Genomic DNA, 17,885 nt, shown 5'->3' with positions numbered 1-17,885 from the left:
TGGGTTTATCTTTACAGCATCGAATCCAAGCAGCTTAGTTGAATTTTGCTGGTGTCAACAGAGACAGGGGGGCTTGCATTTGTCCCCCCTTCCTAAGACACCTCTCCTGGGGAGGCAGCAACTCCCTGCCGGGGCTGGGGCGTCCCAGCTGCCGAGCGTGGTCCGGGAGGGAGCCTAACGCTGAGGTCGGGGGGGAAACCCAGCTTGCTCTTTTCACTTTGACATATAAATCTCCATCTCATTTAACCACCTGACTTCTGGAACTGGGCCCTGAAAAAGGAAAAGAGAAACCCTAGCAAATCTCGCTGGACTCGCAGCGAGCCCCGCTCCGCTGTGATATATCGCTATTACATGTCCCAAACGCTACAGCTGGGCAGGAGCCGCAGCCGATCCCAGGATCCCGGCACACAGCTGGCTGTGATCTTGCCTTCTCTCTCTCGGAGAAAGCCCTGGCTTTAATACGATGTCAACATGAACAGCTGGCTGAGGAAATGCAAATTGAAGCTACATTTCTGAGCAGCTGACACCGCTGCAGGCGGCCGGCACGCAGAGCTGTGTGTGGCTGTAGCCGGCCGGGCGTAGAGCCCGGCACAACGGGGCATTACAGGGAGCCGAGTAGAAGAAGGGGTGTGCCACTGGCTCCCCAGGGTGGCTTTGAAGCTTTCTCCCCATTCTTTAAAAAAAAAAGAAAATATTCTTTAAAAAAAAAAAAAGAAAATAAAAATTTGCTTTTTTTTTGGTGAACTGATGAAAAAAGCAAACTCCTGGCTAAGCCAAAAAACGGCACTGCGAAAGGGAAAGCAGCCAGCCGCACGGCTCAGCCTCGCTCTGCCCACCGCTGCCCCGGCCCTGCGGCTTTCTGCAGGAGCTGGGGGGCTCCGCCGGTGTCCCCCGCCCTGTCCCGCCCGCAGCGCTGCCGGCGCTCCCCGACCCGCCGCGCAGCATTGCAGCGGCCCCGGTGCACATCTGTCCCTGCGCCCACTCTTATCTGCTGCGGCTCAAACCTGCCCTGCAGCATTGTAAGAGTTCCCTTTAATTCATTTTTTTTTTCCCCCACCCCTCCTGTTCTGCTTTCTAGCTCAAAGTGCCCTGAAGCTTTGCAGCTTTTCCAGCATTTTTCTCTCGCTTGGAGTCCCCTCGGCCCCCCATGCGGAGCGCAGCCCCCCGGAGTGGGGCAGAGCCCCAGCGGTGGGTGGGCAGGAAGCTCAGCGCTGCCCGGGGACCCGCGTCCAGCTTGGCTTTCCCGAACGGAGGCCAAGAGCATTAAAGCCCACACCATAAGTAAACAGTGCAGAAATTACAGGTCCAGGGTTGGGTCATGAGCTTTGCTCTCTTGGTTTCTTGCAAGGAAGATATCCCCGGGATGCTTCCGGCTGGAAGGTGGAGCCGGCTCACGGAGGGGGAGCGAGAGGGGAGCCGAGCGCGGCTGTGTCGGGACAGAAATGCCACCGCAGACCCCGAGAGCAGCTGGGGCTGAGCCGCGGCTCCCTGCAGCGCTGCCTGCTCGGGATCGTCCCGGCTCTGCCCCGCTCCCACCCTCCGGTTCTCGCTGCGCCCAGTGCAAACTGGGGGGGTGTGCGGAGGGTCCCTCCCGGCCCAGACCCCCGAGAGGCCGGCAGGCAAAGGCTGTCCCGTTTTTGGGACGTTTTCCAGCTTGTTGCTGGGTAACAGCCCAACCCACCCACACGAGCATCAGAAAGACATTAACTGGTTTATTGAATTGTTTGTCTGCAGCCGGCTGCCGCTCTCGGCAGCGCCGTGCCGGCCATGGGCCTGCCAAGCTCTCGCCGGCGCTTCCTCGCCATAACGCCGGTAGCTGCGTTTGTTCTTCTTTCCAAAGGAGCAGCAAAGCCAAAACTTGCAGTGGGCAAAGTCTGATCGGGGTAGGGGAAACCCGCCACGTGCTGCGGAAAAATGGCTGGGACCAGAGCGTTCCCACCAGCCGCGGTGGCTGATTGCACAGGTAAATAGTGACACTGACCCTAACTAATGCACAAAGTAAATGAATCCCTTTCAGTTAATTGGCTTAAGTGTTACTTGTAGTGAGGGTAAATATTTTACAATGGTGCGGAGGTTTTGCATTGCAGTCGTGAGCTCTTTCTGCGCTGCACTGGGGCTGCAGCAGCGGTGTCCCTGCCCCGAGGCGCCCGCGGTGAGCCCGGCTGCTCCGGGGAGCAGGTCTTGCTGCTGGGCTCAGGGGTGGGCTTTTCGGCAGGGGATGGAGTCTGGAGAGAATAAACTGTTGGCAAAGTAATGGTTGATCAGATCGCTCTGATAGGGTTTGTGAACGTAGCTGCCGCTCTGGGCCGTGCCCTGCGGGGTCACCCCGAGCTGTCCCGCGATGCTCCCGGCTTGTCTTCCACGCAGAGTCTGGGTCAAGTTACCGTCTTTTTGCAGAAGTTTTTGTAAGTGACTAACTGTGCCCTTGGAGGGAATGGAGGGGAGGGCACCCACGCAGACTCGAGCCGTCACCAGTGACCTCTGCAGTGATGCCAGCAGCGGGTGCACACTTCTCAGTGCTGGAAACCAGTGGGGCAGAGAACTTGTGAAGCTCAGTGCAGCTGTGCCCCAGGGCAGGGGGTTGGCAAGCGGTGCTGCAGGTTGAGGTGGGAAAGCCATGGGCTGGATTGCGCGGAGCACCGTGAGCTGCTCCCGAGGAGCAGTGGGGTTAGAGACCACGCGAGTTTGGAGCAGTGATTTATCCGGGGTGGCTTTGATAGGAAAAGCAATGCCGGGCCGGGGGGTCTCTCCTTGCCAGGCTGCTTGCGCTGCGTCTCTGGGGCTGCGGGAGAGCAGGGCTCAGGGGCGAGCAGTGACGGGGCTCTTTGGGGATGGTATGTGTCCCGCTCAGCCGTACAGGAGACTTCAGCTCTTTTGGGAGAATTTCAGTGGTTTGGGGAGAAGGACCTGAAAGCCCAAACACCCATGGCAGCTCCTGTCCCCCCCGGCTCAGCATCCTCCCAAACCGGGGCAGCTCGGAGCAGACGACCCGCCGGTGACAGCGGTCAGAGCCAGCATGGCTTGGGGACGGCCAGAGCCCGTTTGTCACCTTTGGCGTTCGCGTCCTGAATTGTCGCCCTGGCCGAGCCCGCTTTTGGCCCTCTCTGAATCCCGTTGCGTCCCTCGCGTCCCGCCGAGGCTGCCCTCGCTCCGGCTTCTCTTTGACGGCCGGGCTCAGGATAAAAGAGGGGGACGCCCCAAGCCCTGTCAGTGAAGCCAAACCCATCCTGGGGCTTCAGCGGGGCCCCGGCTTTGCTTAAAGGCTGATAATAAATCAGACACGGGTGGGGTGTTTTAACTTTTAATACAATGTATATTTATTGCAAACAATAATATACAAAAAAAAGGTAAGTTTCACAAAGAGAAGGATCTTGCAAACAAACCAAACCAAACTTACCTAAAGACAAAATATGATTTAAATGACAGGTCTTTTAAGTTACAGAAATACTTTAAAAAGATCTGCTTTTATACAGAAATAGAAAGATGCCATATTATAAGAGTGCTTTAAGATTTTTTTCTTCTACTGAATCCCTAAAAAAAAGTTAACAAATATATCATTTTTTTAAATAAAAAAAAGTTTGCTGTCTTTTTTAAAAAGCAATCCTTAACTGTTCAGCCACAGCTTCACCAAAGTCAGTGTCCCCACCTCAAACCAGTTTTGGGGGTGGAAGGCTAAAACGGTGCCGCCCCCGCGGCACGGCCGGGGCGTTGGGTCTCGTCCTCGCACGAGCTCGTGTGTCCCAGAGAGCTGAGGCAGAAAACAAGGCAAATGATTCAGTGATACGCTACATTTGCAATCTTTAGTTTGTACAATTTTTTTTTTCCAGTTTATCCTTAAGACAAAAGAAAAAAAAAGGAAGAGCACAAGTTTGTACAAACCCAGGACACAGATTCCAAACAGAATAATAATAATAATAATAAAAAAGAATTAAAGAGATAAATAAAGGACTGGTTACAGTTTAGACCATAATTTAACAGGCACGGTTACCTTCCAAATAATGCTCCGACAAATGCAATCGCTTTTGAAAGGACTTAGAAGGGAGATTTAAAAAAAAAAAAAAAAAGAAAATCGTGATTAAAAACTGCTCTTCTCACAAAATAAATAACTTAAAGTATCTGTGATGTCCCGCAAGCAGAGGGGAGCCCCTGGACGGGTTTTGCATCAGGCCTGGGGTGGACGGGGGGGTTGCCCGGAGGGGTCGAGCTCAGCCCCCCAGCCCCAGGGACGGCAGAGCTGGGGACAAGTGATTATCACAGGGCTGCGTTTAAGGCTTCTCAACAACATGTTCTGCTGGGGTTTGTTTTTTTTCAAAAGTCTTTCTGGTTTTCTTTCTTAAGGCTCAAGGTTATTAAAAAATAAAGTTAAAATCTCCTGCTGGCTGGTTTCGCTATTAGTTAGAAAAATAAAGCCTCTCCCGTGCTCGTCCCCGCACAATCTCAGCTCGCGTCTCCCGCGCTGCAGAGCTGACCATCGCTGAGCCTGACGCTGGCCACTTAACAGAGCTTTGTTCCGAGTTAAAAGCACGCCCTTTTGCTTTTTTATTTTTATTTTTAGAGAGAAAGACACTTATCTATACAAAAATACCTCTGACTGCAAGAAAACCTAGGACTGCTCCACTAAGTGTCATTTTTTAGCTGTTGGAAAAATAAGAGCATTTTTTAAAAAATCTCTAAAAAATATGTATAAATCCCCCTCAAATTGGTAACGAATCATACACAGTACATACTAAAAAATATTTAAAATAGAGAATATTCCTCACAGAGGACTCTGAGTTTTCTCTTTTTTTCCCCCCCAATTTTTTTTTTCATTTTTTTAATTACTGCTAAAAAAAGAATCAATACAAAAGTCCAGAGAACAGACAGCTGAGCTGGTTGGTTAGAAATCTCATCTCCACGCCGCGCCCTGGAAGCAGAGTTAAAGTCCAGTCCTTGGAAAGTCTGTACTGAGTTTTGCTGGTTCTCAGAGCGGTCTGGCCACTTCTGGAGGATGCTGTAGTGCAGAAGGCTCGAGGCGCTCTCTCCTCCCCGCCAGCTTTCACTTTAGCGTCTCTTTTTAATTATTATTTTAATTTCAAAGAAGGAAAAAGTCTGAGGAAGTTCTCCGTGCTGCTGCTTCTTGCTTCTTTCGTGCTGTTTTGATTTTTTTTTTTTCAATTTCTTTTTTTCTTTCTTTTTTAAATGGCTTTAGGGTCTGGTGAGCTGTGTGTAGACGGGCTGTTCCCAGTGCTGCGGGCTGTGGGTCTGGGGGATGGAGGGGACCCCAGAAGTGTCTGCAATGGGGGTGTACATGGGGCGCTGTGTGGGGTTCATGTAGGTGAAGGTGGAGTAGAGGCTGCTGCTCTGGCCGGCGGCGTGGCTGTAGTAGGAGCTGGAGTTCTGGTGGTCGGTGTAGTCGTACTGGGAGCGGGTGATGGTGGGGTAGGAGGAGCTGTAGTGCTGGAGGTTGAAGGAGCTGTAGTTGATCTGCTGCGGGGAGTGCTGCTGCTGCTCGCTGTAGTGGCTGGGGCTGAGCTGCTCCGTCTTGATGTGCGTCCTCTGCTGCGCCTGGCCCTGCTCGCCGCTCAGCGCCGGCAGCCCATGCTGCGGCTGGGGCTGTGGTGGGGGCTGCGGCGGCGGCTGCGGCTGCTGCTTGGACATCCAGACGTGGCCGGCCCCGGCTTGCGAGCCCGACGTGCTGCTGATGCCGTAGCTGCCCGTGTAGGTGACCTGGCCGGGCTGCCCGTGGGTGGCCGGGACCCCCGGGTGGCCGTTGGGGGGGAGATACTGATCGAACTCGTTGACGTCAAAGGTCTCGATGTTGGAGATGACGTCGCTGCTGAGCTCGCCGATGTCCACATCTCGGAAGTCGATGTGGGGCGGCTGCCGGCCGCCTTCTTGCAGAGGGCGGCCCTCCCGCTTCAGGTCCTGCTTGCCCGGCTGCGCATCCGTCTTTGGGGTGGTGGGGGGCGTGGGGGGGCCCTGCGATTGCCCTGCGGAAGGAAAGAAAGGGCACGGCCGTGAAGGGCGTGTCACTCCCGTGATGACCGGGCACCCCTGTGCCCGCGGGCTCCCCGAGGCGGGAGGTGCTGCCGGCCGCGATAACGCCGTTAATAGTTAACCCGCGGTCCGTGGGGCGGCCGGATAGCAGCGCGTTGCTTCTGAAAGCAGTTGTGTAGGGTAACACAAACAGCTCCAGGTGTGAGGAGCACAGACGCGAGCCCTATCAGCGCTGATCTATCGCGCCGGCTAAAATTATCGAGCCTTCAGATGTGAGCCGCGAGAGCGGGGCCATCTTTTGGTTCATTTTTTTTAAAAAGCACGGGTTCACGTTTCTCATGGGCAGAGGGGGTGGAAGTGGCCGCAGGGGCTGGCACATGAGGGCGAGCACTTGTGTGCCCGTGCTACGGGCCAGGCTCATGGGCAGCTCTGCCCCTCTCCTGGTGCAGCCATCCCCTTCTCACTCCATTTCCGAGTCTCTCGCCTTTCCCCTCCCCGAATCTCAATTTCGGCCTGGTTTGGGATGCAACTTTTCTTAGGTAGCCGTGAGCTACCCCCCCCAAAACCCCTTGTGAGTACCTACCCGAGTGCTCCCCGGGGGAGTGCACCTCGCTGATGCTGGAGGATGACTGCGGGGAGTCGGCCTGCAGCGCCTTGAAGATGGCGTTGGGGGAGATGTGGGTTTGCTCGGAGCCCTCCTCCTGCTCCGACTGCCCGTTCTTCACCGACTTTCTCCGCCGCGGCTGGTACTTGTAGTCGGGATGGTCCTTCTTGTGCTGCACCCGCAGCCGCTCGGCCTCCTCCACGAAGGGACGCTTCTCGCTCTCGTTCAGCAGCCTGGGGGGGACGTGGGGGATGAGGGGTTGCAGCTCAGGGGGGCATTAGCAGCTCCCCCCACTATAGCATTAACACCAGCCCAAACCTCTCCCCTGGATCTCCTCGCTTGGCAATGCAAAGCCCCCCCAGTGTTGAACCCCCTGTCTGGGACACAGGCGGGTTGTCACCCACCTCTTGCCCCCCCCTCGATTGCTTTGGTGGCCGAACAAGAGGTGCAAGAGTCATGGCAGGGTCCGGCCCTCGTGTCCCCCCCAGCCACCCCTGCGAGGGTGCTCGCCCCGTCCCTGGGGTGCTTTTGGTGGCGGCCCGGTCGCTGCGGGCCGGGGCCAGGTTTGCTCCCCGCTTTCTCCTCCTGCCGCAAGAGCAGCCGCAAATTTAGGATCCCCCCCCCCGCCCCTTCTGCAGTCACAGAGGAAGAGGCGGCCAGGTGACTCACTTTCCTTCTGTTTTTCTCCCCTCCCTGCCTTATTTTGGAAGTCGGAGGGCACCCAGCCATGCACCACTCATCGCACCCACCCACCCACCCGGGGCTTGGCACCGCACCGCTCGCCCTGCGCCCGGCTTCTGCCCCCCCCCCCCCCCCCCCGCCCCGCATCGCTTCTCCTCCCGGGCCAAGCTGATGCAATCCAGAAAACCATCATTTCCTCCGGAGAAGAGCACAAACAAACAGCCGCGGGGGAGGCCCGCGGGGTGGGGGCTCTGCCAGCCCCCCGCCCGCCCGGCGGGGCCGCTTCCACCGGGGCGTTGCTGAAGGGAGAGGAACCGCTTGCAAAACCAGAGAGCGGCCGCAGGGAACTACTTTCCCTACTTTTCCCCTACTATTCTGGCTTCTCCCACGCCAAACAAGTTTGCCAGCACACGCCAAAGTTTGCAGCGAGTTTTCCAGGCTGGAAACCATCCCCCCCCCCCCCCCCCCCCGGGCGGCCCAGGCTGGAGCAGACTCTGCGGGCTGCAGCCTCCCCCCGCACTCACCGCCAGAGCTTGCCCAGGGTCTTGCTGAGCTCCGCGTTGTGCAGATGCGGGTACTGGTCAGCCAGCTTCCTGCGGGCCGCCTGTGCCCACACCATGAAGGCGTTCATGGGTCTCTTCACGTGGGGCTTGTTTTTGCTGGATCCGTTCACCCGCACCGGCATGGGGACCAGGGTCCAGTCGTAGCCCTTCAGCACTTGGCTCACCGCCTCCCGGATGCACACCGGGAACTTGTCCTCGTCGCTCTCCTTCTTCAGGTCGGGGTCACCCTTGGGGAAGGTGTTTTCTTGGGGTCTGGTGTTCTCCGTGTCCGAGCCGGATCCAGAGGGGCAGGGAGACCCGGCGGAGTCATCCGACATGGTGGGGCTGGGGGCGTCGGAGATACATTTGTCCTGTTCTTCTGTCATTTTCATGAAGGGGTCTAGGAGATTCATGCGAGAAAGTGGCAGAGGGGGGACAGGGGATGAAAAAATTTAAAAAAAAAAAAAATCAGGTGGCTAAGGGGCAGGGAAGGGTTAAAAAAGTAAAACTAGGAGAGGTGAAGTCTCCACCAGCGTGAAGCCCGGCTGGGGAGAGGGGGGAGAAAGCTGGAAAAAGTTTGCAAAAGTTTTTTTATTATTTTTCCCTACCGCTCTAAGTCAGGGGAAAAAAAAAAAAAAAAACAACAAACCACCAAGGGCGGGGGGGAGAAACCTTTGCGAGTTGCAGGAGAGAAAGGACGGGACGAGGGGGGAAAAAATAACCCCGGAGCGGCGGTGGCGGGAGGCCGGGGCCGGCTGGGCAGCGCGGGGCCGGGGCGGGCAGCGCGGGGCCGGGGCGGCCGTCGGTGGGCAGCGTGGGGCCGGGCGCGCCCCGCCGGTCTCCAGCGCGGCTCTGCGGCCCGCGCCGCGGCGCGGGAATAAATACTCTCCGCGGCGATTTCGGCTCGGGAGCGCTCCGCCAATGGGCGGGCGGCCCCCGGGGGCTGGCGCGCACGCCATTGGCTGCGCCGCCGCCGCGGGGAGGGGCCGGCGGGCGCGCAGCGCCGCTCAGCGCCGCGCAGGGGGCGGCTGCGGGAGGCCGGACGGGGCGGCCGCGGGCGGGGCGCGGAGCAGCGAGCCCCTTGCGCGGGTGCGGAGCGGTGGGGCGGCGGAGGACGACCCCGCGCCGCTCTGCCCGCCGCGGCGTTTTCTGCCTTCCCGGGAGCTGCGGAATGAGCGCTGCGAGCGCGGGGAGACATTCCCCCCCCCCCCCCCCCCCCCCGCGGCTTTCCCGCGGGACGGGCGGTCCCCCGCGGGCGCGAAGCGGCGATGGAGGAGCGCGGCGGCGCCCGGGGCCCCGCGGACCGAAGCGCGGGGCGGCGGGACCCGCGGGCGGTGCGCGGCGCCGTCCAGAGGGGGCGCCAAAGGCCCAGGAACGGCGCGGCGGGGGCGGGGAGCGCTGCGCGCCCGCGGGGGGGGGGGGGGGGGGGGGCTGTCCGCGCCCGCTGCGCCCCCCGCCCCTCCGCGGCGCCGCCCCTGCTGGGGCTGTGCGTGGGGGCAGACCCGGGGGGGGGCGTGTGCGTGAAACCTGGAATACCCCCACCCGCTTTTTTTTTTTTTTTTTGGGGGGGGGGGTGTTGTGTGTGTGTGCGCGCTCCGGCGCGTCCCCCCCGCGCCCATCCCCGCCGCGCCGTGGCCGCGGGCCCCGCCGAGCGCTGCCTCCCCGCCGCGCTCCCTCGCGCGTGTCCCTCGGGCGCTCTCCGCTCCGCCGCGCTCCGCTTTTCCAAGCGCCTTCCCGCGTGCAGCGCTCTGCGCGGGCGGTGCGCACCCCCCGGCCCCCCCTTCCCCTCCTTCCCACCTCCCTCTCCAGCCCGGTGGCCCCTTCCCGGGCGGAGGGGACCGGGCTCTGCCCCGCGGCTCGGTGGAGCCGGGGCTGGAGCTGTGCGAGGGGAAGGAGGTCGCCTCCCCCTCCCTTCCCCCCCCCCCCCCCCCCAAAAAAAAAAAAGTTTTTCCCAGTTGACCAACTCTTGTCATCGACACAGAATGACAAAAAGCGCCCAAGCGCTGGAGCTTTCCAGGGTTCCCTCCAGATAAATGCAAATCGCTCCCTTTATCACAATTCATATGGTATTGGTGGTTTTCGTACAAAACTGCTTTTCCGCGCTCATAAGAATTGAGCGTCCATGGTGCCGGTGGGGGAGAAGTCGTTATCTAAACAGAGAATAAAGCAGATTTCATCTTTTAGGGTTTAAAGGAGAGGGGAAAGCGAATTTCAGCGCGGACGCAAGCTGCCCTCCTTCCCCCGCGTCCCTCCCCTGCGCGCTGGGCTCCACGAGCGCGTTTCGGGGGGCGAGACCCCCTGCCACTTCTCCCTTGACAAAGTACGCGCGACACAGTTTTTCATTTCGACTCCAGCGTTAAAGTTGGTGTTTCGTGGAAGCTGCTTTCGTTCGCAGCCTTCGTCCCGTTGGACGGTCCTGGGGGCAGCGGCCGGCTCGGTGGCCGTGCCCTGGTGCGGATCCCTTAGCACGAGCGTCACCGTTAGGTGCATAAGCGAGTTTTAAAGGTATTGGAAATGGCACGTGAAAAAAAGTAAAAAAAGAAAAAGGCAGCGGGGAAGGAGCTCTGAATAAATGCTCTGAATAAACGCGTTGGAAAGCAATCTCCCTGGTAGACCCTGCTTGTCTTTTGCTATCTTTCCCTGAGATTTTTTTCTTTTTTTGCTTGCAAACTTTTGGGAAGTAGTTTTCTTTGGGTGAGTGTCAAGGTAAGTGTCGGTCCTGTTTCCAGAGCCTTTGTCTGAACGAACAGGGGGACCGAGAGCAGAGGGTGATTTTTCTTCATGAGCATTTGGGGTTTCTTATGCCTGCAACACCGAAGACGGTTTTCACAGCGTTACGTATCCTTACTTTGCTAAATACGCCGTAGCCCAAGAGAAGATATGCTGCGTTTTGTATCGTTATTTGCAGTGAAAAAGGTAAACTTCCAGTAAATGTTAGAGGAGATAATTTTGAAATATTTTCCCTTGGCAATTTCAGCTCTAGGCTAGTGCGTGAGCGGAATTTAGCTCAACAAATCTCTTTTAATATATGTATTTGTTGCAGGAACATCAAAGAAAACTCAGGCAGTCGATTGTTCTTATCTCAGCTGGAGCTGCTGTAGCAAAAATCTGAACAAATGTACCTGGAGGAGAAAAATATGGTGACAACAGATTGTTCCATGGCTTTACTGCCGATTGGCAGAGATAAACACAAAAACAATTTGGGAGGATAATTGATTTAATGAAAAGTGTAATAATTAGAACATTTTTCATTCTGAAAGTCCATCTGCTGAAAGGGACTCTGCCTTTTCATTACAAAAGAATCTGTTTTAACAAAAGAAAGTGGTTTGACAAGTTTGAACAATAAACAAAAGGGAAATGGAAAAGAGCTTTCCAGTTATGTTATCGTGTATAATTTTACAGTTTCTGAATTATTATTTTTAATTCCTGTTCTATGGGCTATTTAGACACTATGGACAAGTTGATTAATCCCAGTTGTTTTGCAAGGTTAGAAGTTTCCTTTAAAGTGACAAGCTGTTGCTGCTCTTACGTCAGGATGGAAGTTTTCTCTTCTTTTTAAAGAATTAACGTTGTTTTATCCTAAGCGGCACGCGCAGATATCGGGACAGATTTTTAGCAAGCAGCACGTGGAATAGCCCTTGTTTGGTGGGTTTTTTTGCCTTGTGCTAAATCAAATCACCGGTTTTTAGGAAAAAAGCTTCTGAGCAGAGCGTGAAGGAGGCAGGAGTTTCAGTAGCGAAGGGAACAGCACCCGTCTGGGGTGTTTGGGGAGATTTTTCGCTCAAACCTTGCAATACGATACTGACGCGCATCAGGGCCGGCGTGCTGAAATCGGTTGTATTTTACTGATGTTTTGTGGGAGATGGGGGGGGGTGATCCAGAGCCTGATGAGGTTGGCTCCTTCCTAAAGCCTGTGTGCCTCTCCTCCCCGCCGCAGGCGGTCCGACCCCCCGGCCAAGGGGCGGCTGTTGGACGGGCGCTCGCTTCACCAGGGAGGCTGTGATGTCACCCCGTCCCCTCTGACCTCACGCCGGGCCAGCGGCACCTCCGTGCTCCGGCACAACTCGGTCTCTCCCGGTCGGCGAGAAACCCGAGGAGAAGCTGGCGCTGCCTCCCCGTTCCGAGACCCGCTTTCCCGGCTTGCGTTTGCCACGGTGCAAAATGGGGGCGAACCCGCGAGATTGGGGTTATAGTGGAATTCTCTAAAAACAAAGGTGTTCCCGCACCAGGTCTTTTCATTTTCACATCAAAACTGTATCATCGATCATTGATGGATGGCACAAAACCTGAATGCCTTTGAGTTTATCCGGGACCGCCTGCTCCGGTGGTTTTGGATGGCGGCTTTCGGTAGGCAAGTCCTGGGGGTGGTGCAGCGCGGTTAATTGCAGTGTAATTATCACTCCCTCCTATAAAAATCACTCCCTCCTAAACAATGACATTTTATTAAAAATGGGAGTTGTGCTGCATCCCACCAAGCACAAAATAATTCCAGCAGCCGAACAGGCTTTGCGCGCTCCGGGTTTTTCCTCGCTGAGGAACAGGAGCTGCGAGCCGGGCAGGGTCAGCCGCCCCCTCGGTCGCCGCCGAATGTTTTTGTGGGCAGCGCAAGATGTTAGCCTTTTAGTTAATTTTTCTCCATCCCCTTTTTTCAGTCATGGTTGGGTCTCCGGGGCAGGCATCCTACATCTTTCCGATTTGGGTGTTATTGCGTCAAGCGACGCGTATTTCTTCCCCATCTCAGAAGCGTGACTGATGCGGGAATGGAGCCTGCGCCTTGGTTTGTGGGTTGACCTGCCCAAGAGCCCTGGGACCAGCCGCGGTCCCCGGGACTTGAGGTCGGTGTTGAGCCCCTTCCGAGGTGGCCCATGATGCCGCGGCGGATTCGAGCCGGTCCGGAGGTGACCTCGCGCCGGGACTGTTGGACACGTCCGCCACGGCCTCCCGGGCAGGGTTTGCAGCCTCTGCCTTGCGCAGAGCTGTGGTCCTGTCCCCTTTTGTACTGTATCTATTTATTTTTCAAAAGCCCCAGCGTTTCTCAGGCACATTCTGACGTGTCCTTATGGGAAGGTCATCCTACAGTTGGAAAAAAAAAGAAAGAAAGAAAGATTGGTAGCTCAGTGGTGATGTACTGCGGGCAGCATTGTCATTCATTCCGTAAACTGAGCTAAGAATTCCTTGATATGGTGTAGTTACATCATTGTATTAATTTCTAAAAATCTGTCTTTTTCTCTGGCCTGTCGTGATAACGTACCGCCCTCGGAAGCTGCGGTGGGTTGAGCTGGAGACAACAGAGTGTGTTGATTTAAGCTTGGCAAATGCTGACCTGGGAATGGGTGGGAAAGTTGGAGGACGGGCATTTTTTCCCCCCTTTTTTCGGCGTGTAAGGTAATAGGGAGCCTGCAGACTCCAAGGCAAGAGCCTGAAAGATATTTGCTTTTACGGCGTTTTAATTCATGCCTAAAAATACCGTCTTGCCAGACTCGCTATATAGAATAAAGCGAAGGAATTTCAGAAGTTTCGGAAGAATAATCTCGGCGCTGCAGTGAAATTGTTCTGGTTATTTACAAGGGCTGAGCTGGGTGGCAGTGTTAATTTGACCACGTCTGTCTGTTTTAGCTGTTAAATAACTGCACGCTCATTGTGGCCGGTGAAATAGCATCACTTTAAATAGCGTCGAGATTTACCACTTACAACGTAGTCTTGGGAACATGAAGCTGCCGGGGGCCAGATCCTGCGGGGGGTGATCAGGATTAGGCTCAGTCTCAGAGACGGTGGTAAAAGCATTGTGGCCTTTTGGATCAGAGAAAGGCTTTTTCCCCCTGGAAAAGAGTTTTTAAAATGCTAAAAATAGGAGAATCTGAGAAAAGGAGGGGGAAAGGTGGGGGTTTTTACCTTTGCTAATAAGAAATACCGGTGCTGATTGGCGGCTCCCCAGTTTGCTGAGCTGCTCCCCCGCAGGAAAATCCAGCGAGGGATTTATTCCTGCACACGTTTTGGAGTCCGGATCTCGGAGCCGAGCAGCGCCGGAGGAGTTTGAACGCTCCCTGGCTCCGGCGCAGGCTCCGCCATAGTAAATAGACATAACCTCGCCGTTCTTCTCTGCTCTTTCTCCCAGAGTTGGAAACCGCTGCGCTCAACCTTGTGCTTCACAAATGCTCTTTTCTGGAGATTAAAGCGATACCTTTTCGGGTTATTTATTTATTTATTTGCTCACAGCGTTTGGCTCGGAGCTCTGCAAACTTGGGTGAATGGAAAGTTTATCAGGCTCGGTTAAAGTGGAATGGAAATACCCTCCCAAAAGTGCCGGGTTTTCCTCCTAGGAGAAAAAGAGGAGAATTACTATTGCTATTATGATTTTTTTCACCCCTGAGGTGCACCTTTAGCTTGTGTGAATACTTTTGGCCTGCTCAGCGATGTCTGTTGCTCTGCTGCTGGCCGTGGATTTGCCTTGTTTGCCAGCCGCAGCGTCCCCGGCCGTCCCCGCCGAGCGGACGTCAGCCGGAGCGGGAAGCGGTTCTCCATCAGATGCTAAGATAAATCAATCTGGTTCGAATCACTCAGGGCAAGCTGATCAAAGCCAAAAGTAAAGCTCCGGTAATGAGGACAAAAGACGTAGTTTTCATTCATAACAATACTGAGCTCTCCAGAAAAGGAAAAACGCCTTTGAGCGAATGCTGGCGACAAGTGGTCAGCAGCATCTCCTACCTACTTTTTTCCATTTTTTCTTACAAAGCGGTGAGCACCCCGCCGTCGGTACCGCTGCCTGCGCTCACTGGGGCTTCACCGCTCGTGTCCCCGCACGAGCGCGGGGCCGTGCGTGGCATCGCCAAGGCTCGCTCTCTCAGCCGGGTTGAAGAGAAGTAGGATTGCTCCGGAAGGTATCAAACCTGCTTATAAATTAAAAACCGAATCTCTCAACTCAGTTCTACGTCCTGGTGCATTCTAGTTAATAGATATTCTTTTTTTTAAATTTTATTTTGATCCGTTTGTTCCGTACAGCACGCTGCTGTAAGTGGCAGTTCGGGTATAGCGCGGAAGTGAACTAACGTGCTGTGCAAATCGTACATGATATTTCATAGTCACATACAGATAAATAAATGGCCGTAATTTTAAACCGGCCCTATTATGTTTTCCAAGCAATAGTTCAAATTACACAGCCCAGCAACAGCTTACAAGAAATCCATCAGAATTGGAAGGGGGAATAAAACTGCCATTCTCTCTACCTGTTTGTGCAGCTCCTTGCTGATGCAGGGAGAGCCCGACTGTTTATTTGGAGAAGTAAAGTTGTGGAAATATACTTGGAGGGTGTAATGTGGACAGCACGTGTTTCTGGGAGCTACCTGAAGTCTGTGTCCTAATGGCTTGCAGATGTCCCTGGGTCACCGCTTTCCTATGGGCCAACGAACGCGGCAGCGCCCACCCCTCCCGCTCTTCAAATTAAAAAAAGAAATTAAAAAAAAAAAGGGGATGGTGGATATGGGGGGTGTGGGGGGTGTGTGTGTGTGTTCGACTTCTGGAACTTGTAAAATTGTTTGTTTGGGTTGTTTCCAGCCCCCATCCCACCGCTGCTCCTGGGTGATTTGGAAATTCTAGCTGCCAGGTCCATGTTCGGGTGGAACGATGATTTATTTGAAAAATAGAGAAATCTGCTATGGGATCAGTTTTAGTTTGCTCAGGGTGGGGAGTTTATTTACACTGGGATTATTTATGTAAAAAAACTGCAGTTTTCTCTACTGAGTAATAAACAGGGATTTGTTTTAGTTATATATATATATCTCTAAACACAGATTCACGTATGCATGCACTCATATATACTGAAAATATGTATATCTGGGTCTTGCTGTTCCTCTTCTATGCCAAGCGCATAGCTCTGTGCCCGAGCGCTATATAAATATTTTATTTTACATCGAACATAAATCTTAAGATGCGTCTAAGAATTTAGATAAAAAGTTATTTGCATTTTGCCTTGTATTTCTTCCTCGGGAAGTGGGGAAAGCGAAGGGTGGGCTCAGGGCCGCCCTGGTCCCTCGCTGCTCGGTGTCTGGTTCTGTGCAAGTCCCTTCCTACACCCCACGGGCACCCACCGCGGGGGATGCTGAACCGCCACGGTCCTGGTTCGCTCTGCTTAAATTTGGGCACTTTTTTTCCCTGGTGTCTCCGCTGTCGGACGCGGCCCTGCCTCTCCATCAGTTCGGAGCAGAATGTGACCGGGAGCGAGCGCTGGGCGTTTTCCTAGCCCCAAGGATGCTGCTGAGCGTGGGACGTTGTTTTCCTGCTCCCCATGGGTGCTGAGGGTGCTCCGTCCCGGGGAGCAAGGAACATGGCACTCAGCGACTCCCCGGCTCCTTTTCCCGTGGGAAAAGCATTTCAAGGCGTCTTGAAGGTGCCCGTTTTTGACGGTGGCAGCTGGACGGCGTCGCTGGGCACCCGGGGACTCGGGGCTGGCGGGACGTCCCTACCGGACTGCAGCCCTGGGATGTCTGCGGTTGCTTCACCCATTTCCTCCCTGTTTTGCCCCGTGCTGATAATTGAGGGGGTGTCCCGGGGCGGGTGGCCAAAGGGGCCGGGGTGGGGACCGTGAGCCTTGCTCCGAAGGTGTTGAAATTAAAGGCTGGTTTTAAATACCTGCCCCGGGGCTGGACCCAGGTCCAGGTCTCCGTACGGACCCGTCCCGACCTGGAGCCTCCAACGGGCAGGAGAGCCCGGCGGCCGCTCCGGCGCTGGGCAGCTGCGCCACAGGTGCTCTTTAAGTCCTCTCTAAATTGCTATCTGCTCCGTAAACAGAATCGCTTTGTTTTTCTTCTTTTTATTTAACAATGAAACTTTGCAGGGGCATATAATTTATTCCATATTCCTTCTATTTTCATTTGCTTTGTTTATGTACCAAAAAAGAAGGAACGACTGTTGCAGGAACAGCGTCCTTATGGTGAAAAAAACCCCCCAGCATAACGCTCATCGCGTTAAAATTAATATAGCAAAGCAGAGTGCGATAAACGAGAAATCGGGAGGGCAGGGAGTACTGGTTTTTCTGCGTCTGCCTGTCTACTTGCCTCTCCTATCTGTGACAGATTAGAAATATGCGCTGGCCATTTAGCTTGGCAAAAATCATACTTTTTTTGCACGAACATGAGAAAAAAAAATCATCCTGCTGCTAAGTGGGAAAAGCTTATTCTGAGAATAACACCATCCAGCTCCCAGTTTTTTACCTAGAAATGTTTGCTATGTCTTAATAATAACACTGAAAGTCTCAGACTCCATGACAGAATATCATTATATTTTCTGGTTTTAGGAAAAAACCTATTATAAATATGTCTCCGAATGGTGTATATATACCTTGGCTTGCAGTTTAATTTGCTGTCAGTCTGAAACCACTCTTTATCGTAATCCTGGGTTCCTACTCATAACATACAGACGAGTTTTGACTTTGAAGAAAAGGATGAAAACAGGTGCTGCCTTCAGAAAAGACAGACAAAACGCCGCTTTCCCGTAGCCCGGGTGAGAGCGATAGCCCGCAGCTCTCTGGGAAACCCCAGCAAAACCTGACGTCCCCGATTTTATTTTATTTTATTATTTTTTTTTAACATTTAATTCTGAAACCCGCACTTGAGAATTTCGGGCTACAAATTCTACTTGCCGCACTTATCCAAAATAAACTCTGGCTGAAGAATAATATTTTAGTGGAGTAAATGAAACGGCCGCAAAAGAAGCATCGTGAAAACGTACCTTCGTGTGGAGCATGACTGTCGACTTAGTCCCGACTGGCTAAGCGCTGTCTTTTACAGCCACTTACGCTGGAGAGACTTTACTGGGAATTCAGGGGGATCCGGGGAGGGAGATGACTTTTAATGTGGTGTTTTTAAACATAGCCCAGGTGCTCGCAACCGACTGTCGTGATCCCCCACCCAGTCTGTCCTCAGGTGGTTAACATTCACCAAAATATTGATGGCAGTTACCTTTCCTGCCAGCTCTTATCTGAGTGGGCTTGAGTAGGACTTTGGCAGTGCCTGAAAGGAGGTATTGTTACCTTACGAAAAAAAAGGAAAAAAGAGAAAAGAAAAAGGAAGAAAAAAAAAAACAACAGG

General features: G+C 54.1%; 1 protein-coding gene across 1 annotated transcript; it reads right to left on the bottom strand.

Annotated features, from left to right (window-relative positions):
- Positions 1-5,178: 5,178 nt before the first annotated feature.
- SOX9 (SRY-box transcription factor 9) lies at positions 5,179-8,222 on the bottom strand. Its single transcript, XM_059828213.1, has 3 exons — positions 7,786-8,222; positions 6,560-6,813; positions 5,179-5,969 (listed from the first exon to the last, which is right to left on the bottom strand). Exons 1-3 carry the CDS (start codon positions 8,214-8,216, stop codon positions 5,185-5,187), a joined length of 1,470 nt encoding a protein of 489 aa, XP_059684196.1. The 5' UTR covers positions 8,217-8,222; the 3' UTR covers positions 5,179-5,184.
- Positions 8,223-17,885: the final 9,663 nt, after the last annotated feature.

This window comes from Gavia stellata, chromosome 22 (assembly GCF_030936135.1).
Source record: "Gavia stellata isolate bGavSte3 chromosome 22, bGavSte3.hap2, whole genome shotgun sequence".
In the NCBI taxonomy this organism is placed as follows: Eukaryota; Metazoa; Chordata; class Aves; order Gaviiformes; family Gaviidae; genus Gavia; species Gavia stellata.
This window is presented reverse-complemented; position numbering and strand designations above follow the sequence as displayed.

Bases quoted from the DNA above. Each gene is read 5' to 3' on its own strand.
- SOX9 (XM_059828213.1), bottom strand. From the start codon at position 8,216: ATGAATCTCCTAGACCCCTTCATGAAAATGACAGAAGAACAGGACAAA. The intron at 6,814-7,785 runs GTGAGTGCGGGG...CGTCCCCCCCAG, and splicing joins ACCCTGGGCAAGCTCTGGCG to GCTGCTGAACGAGAGCGAGA. The intron at 5,970-6,559 runs GTAGGTACTCAC...TTCCTTCCGCAG, and splicing joins CTCCCCCGGGGAGCACTCGG to GGCAATCGCAGGGCCCCCCC.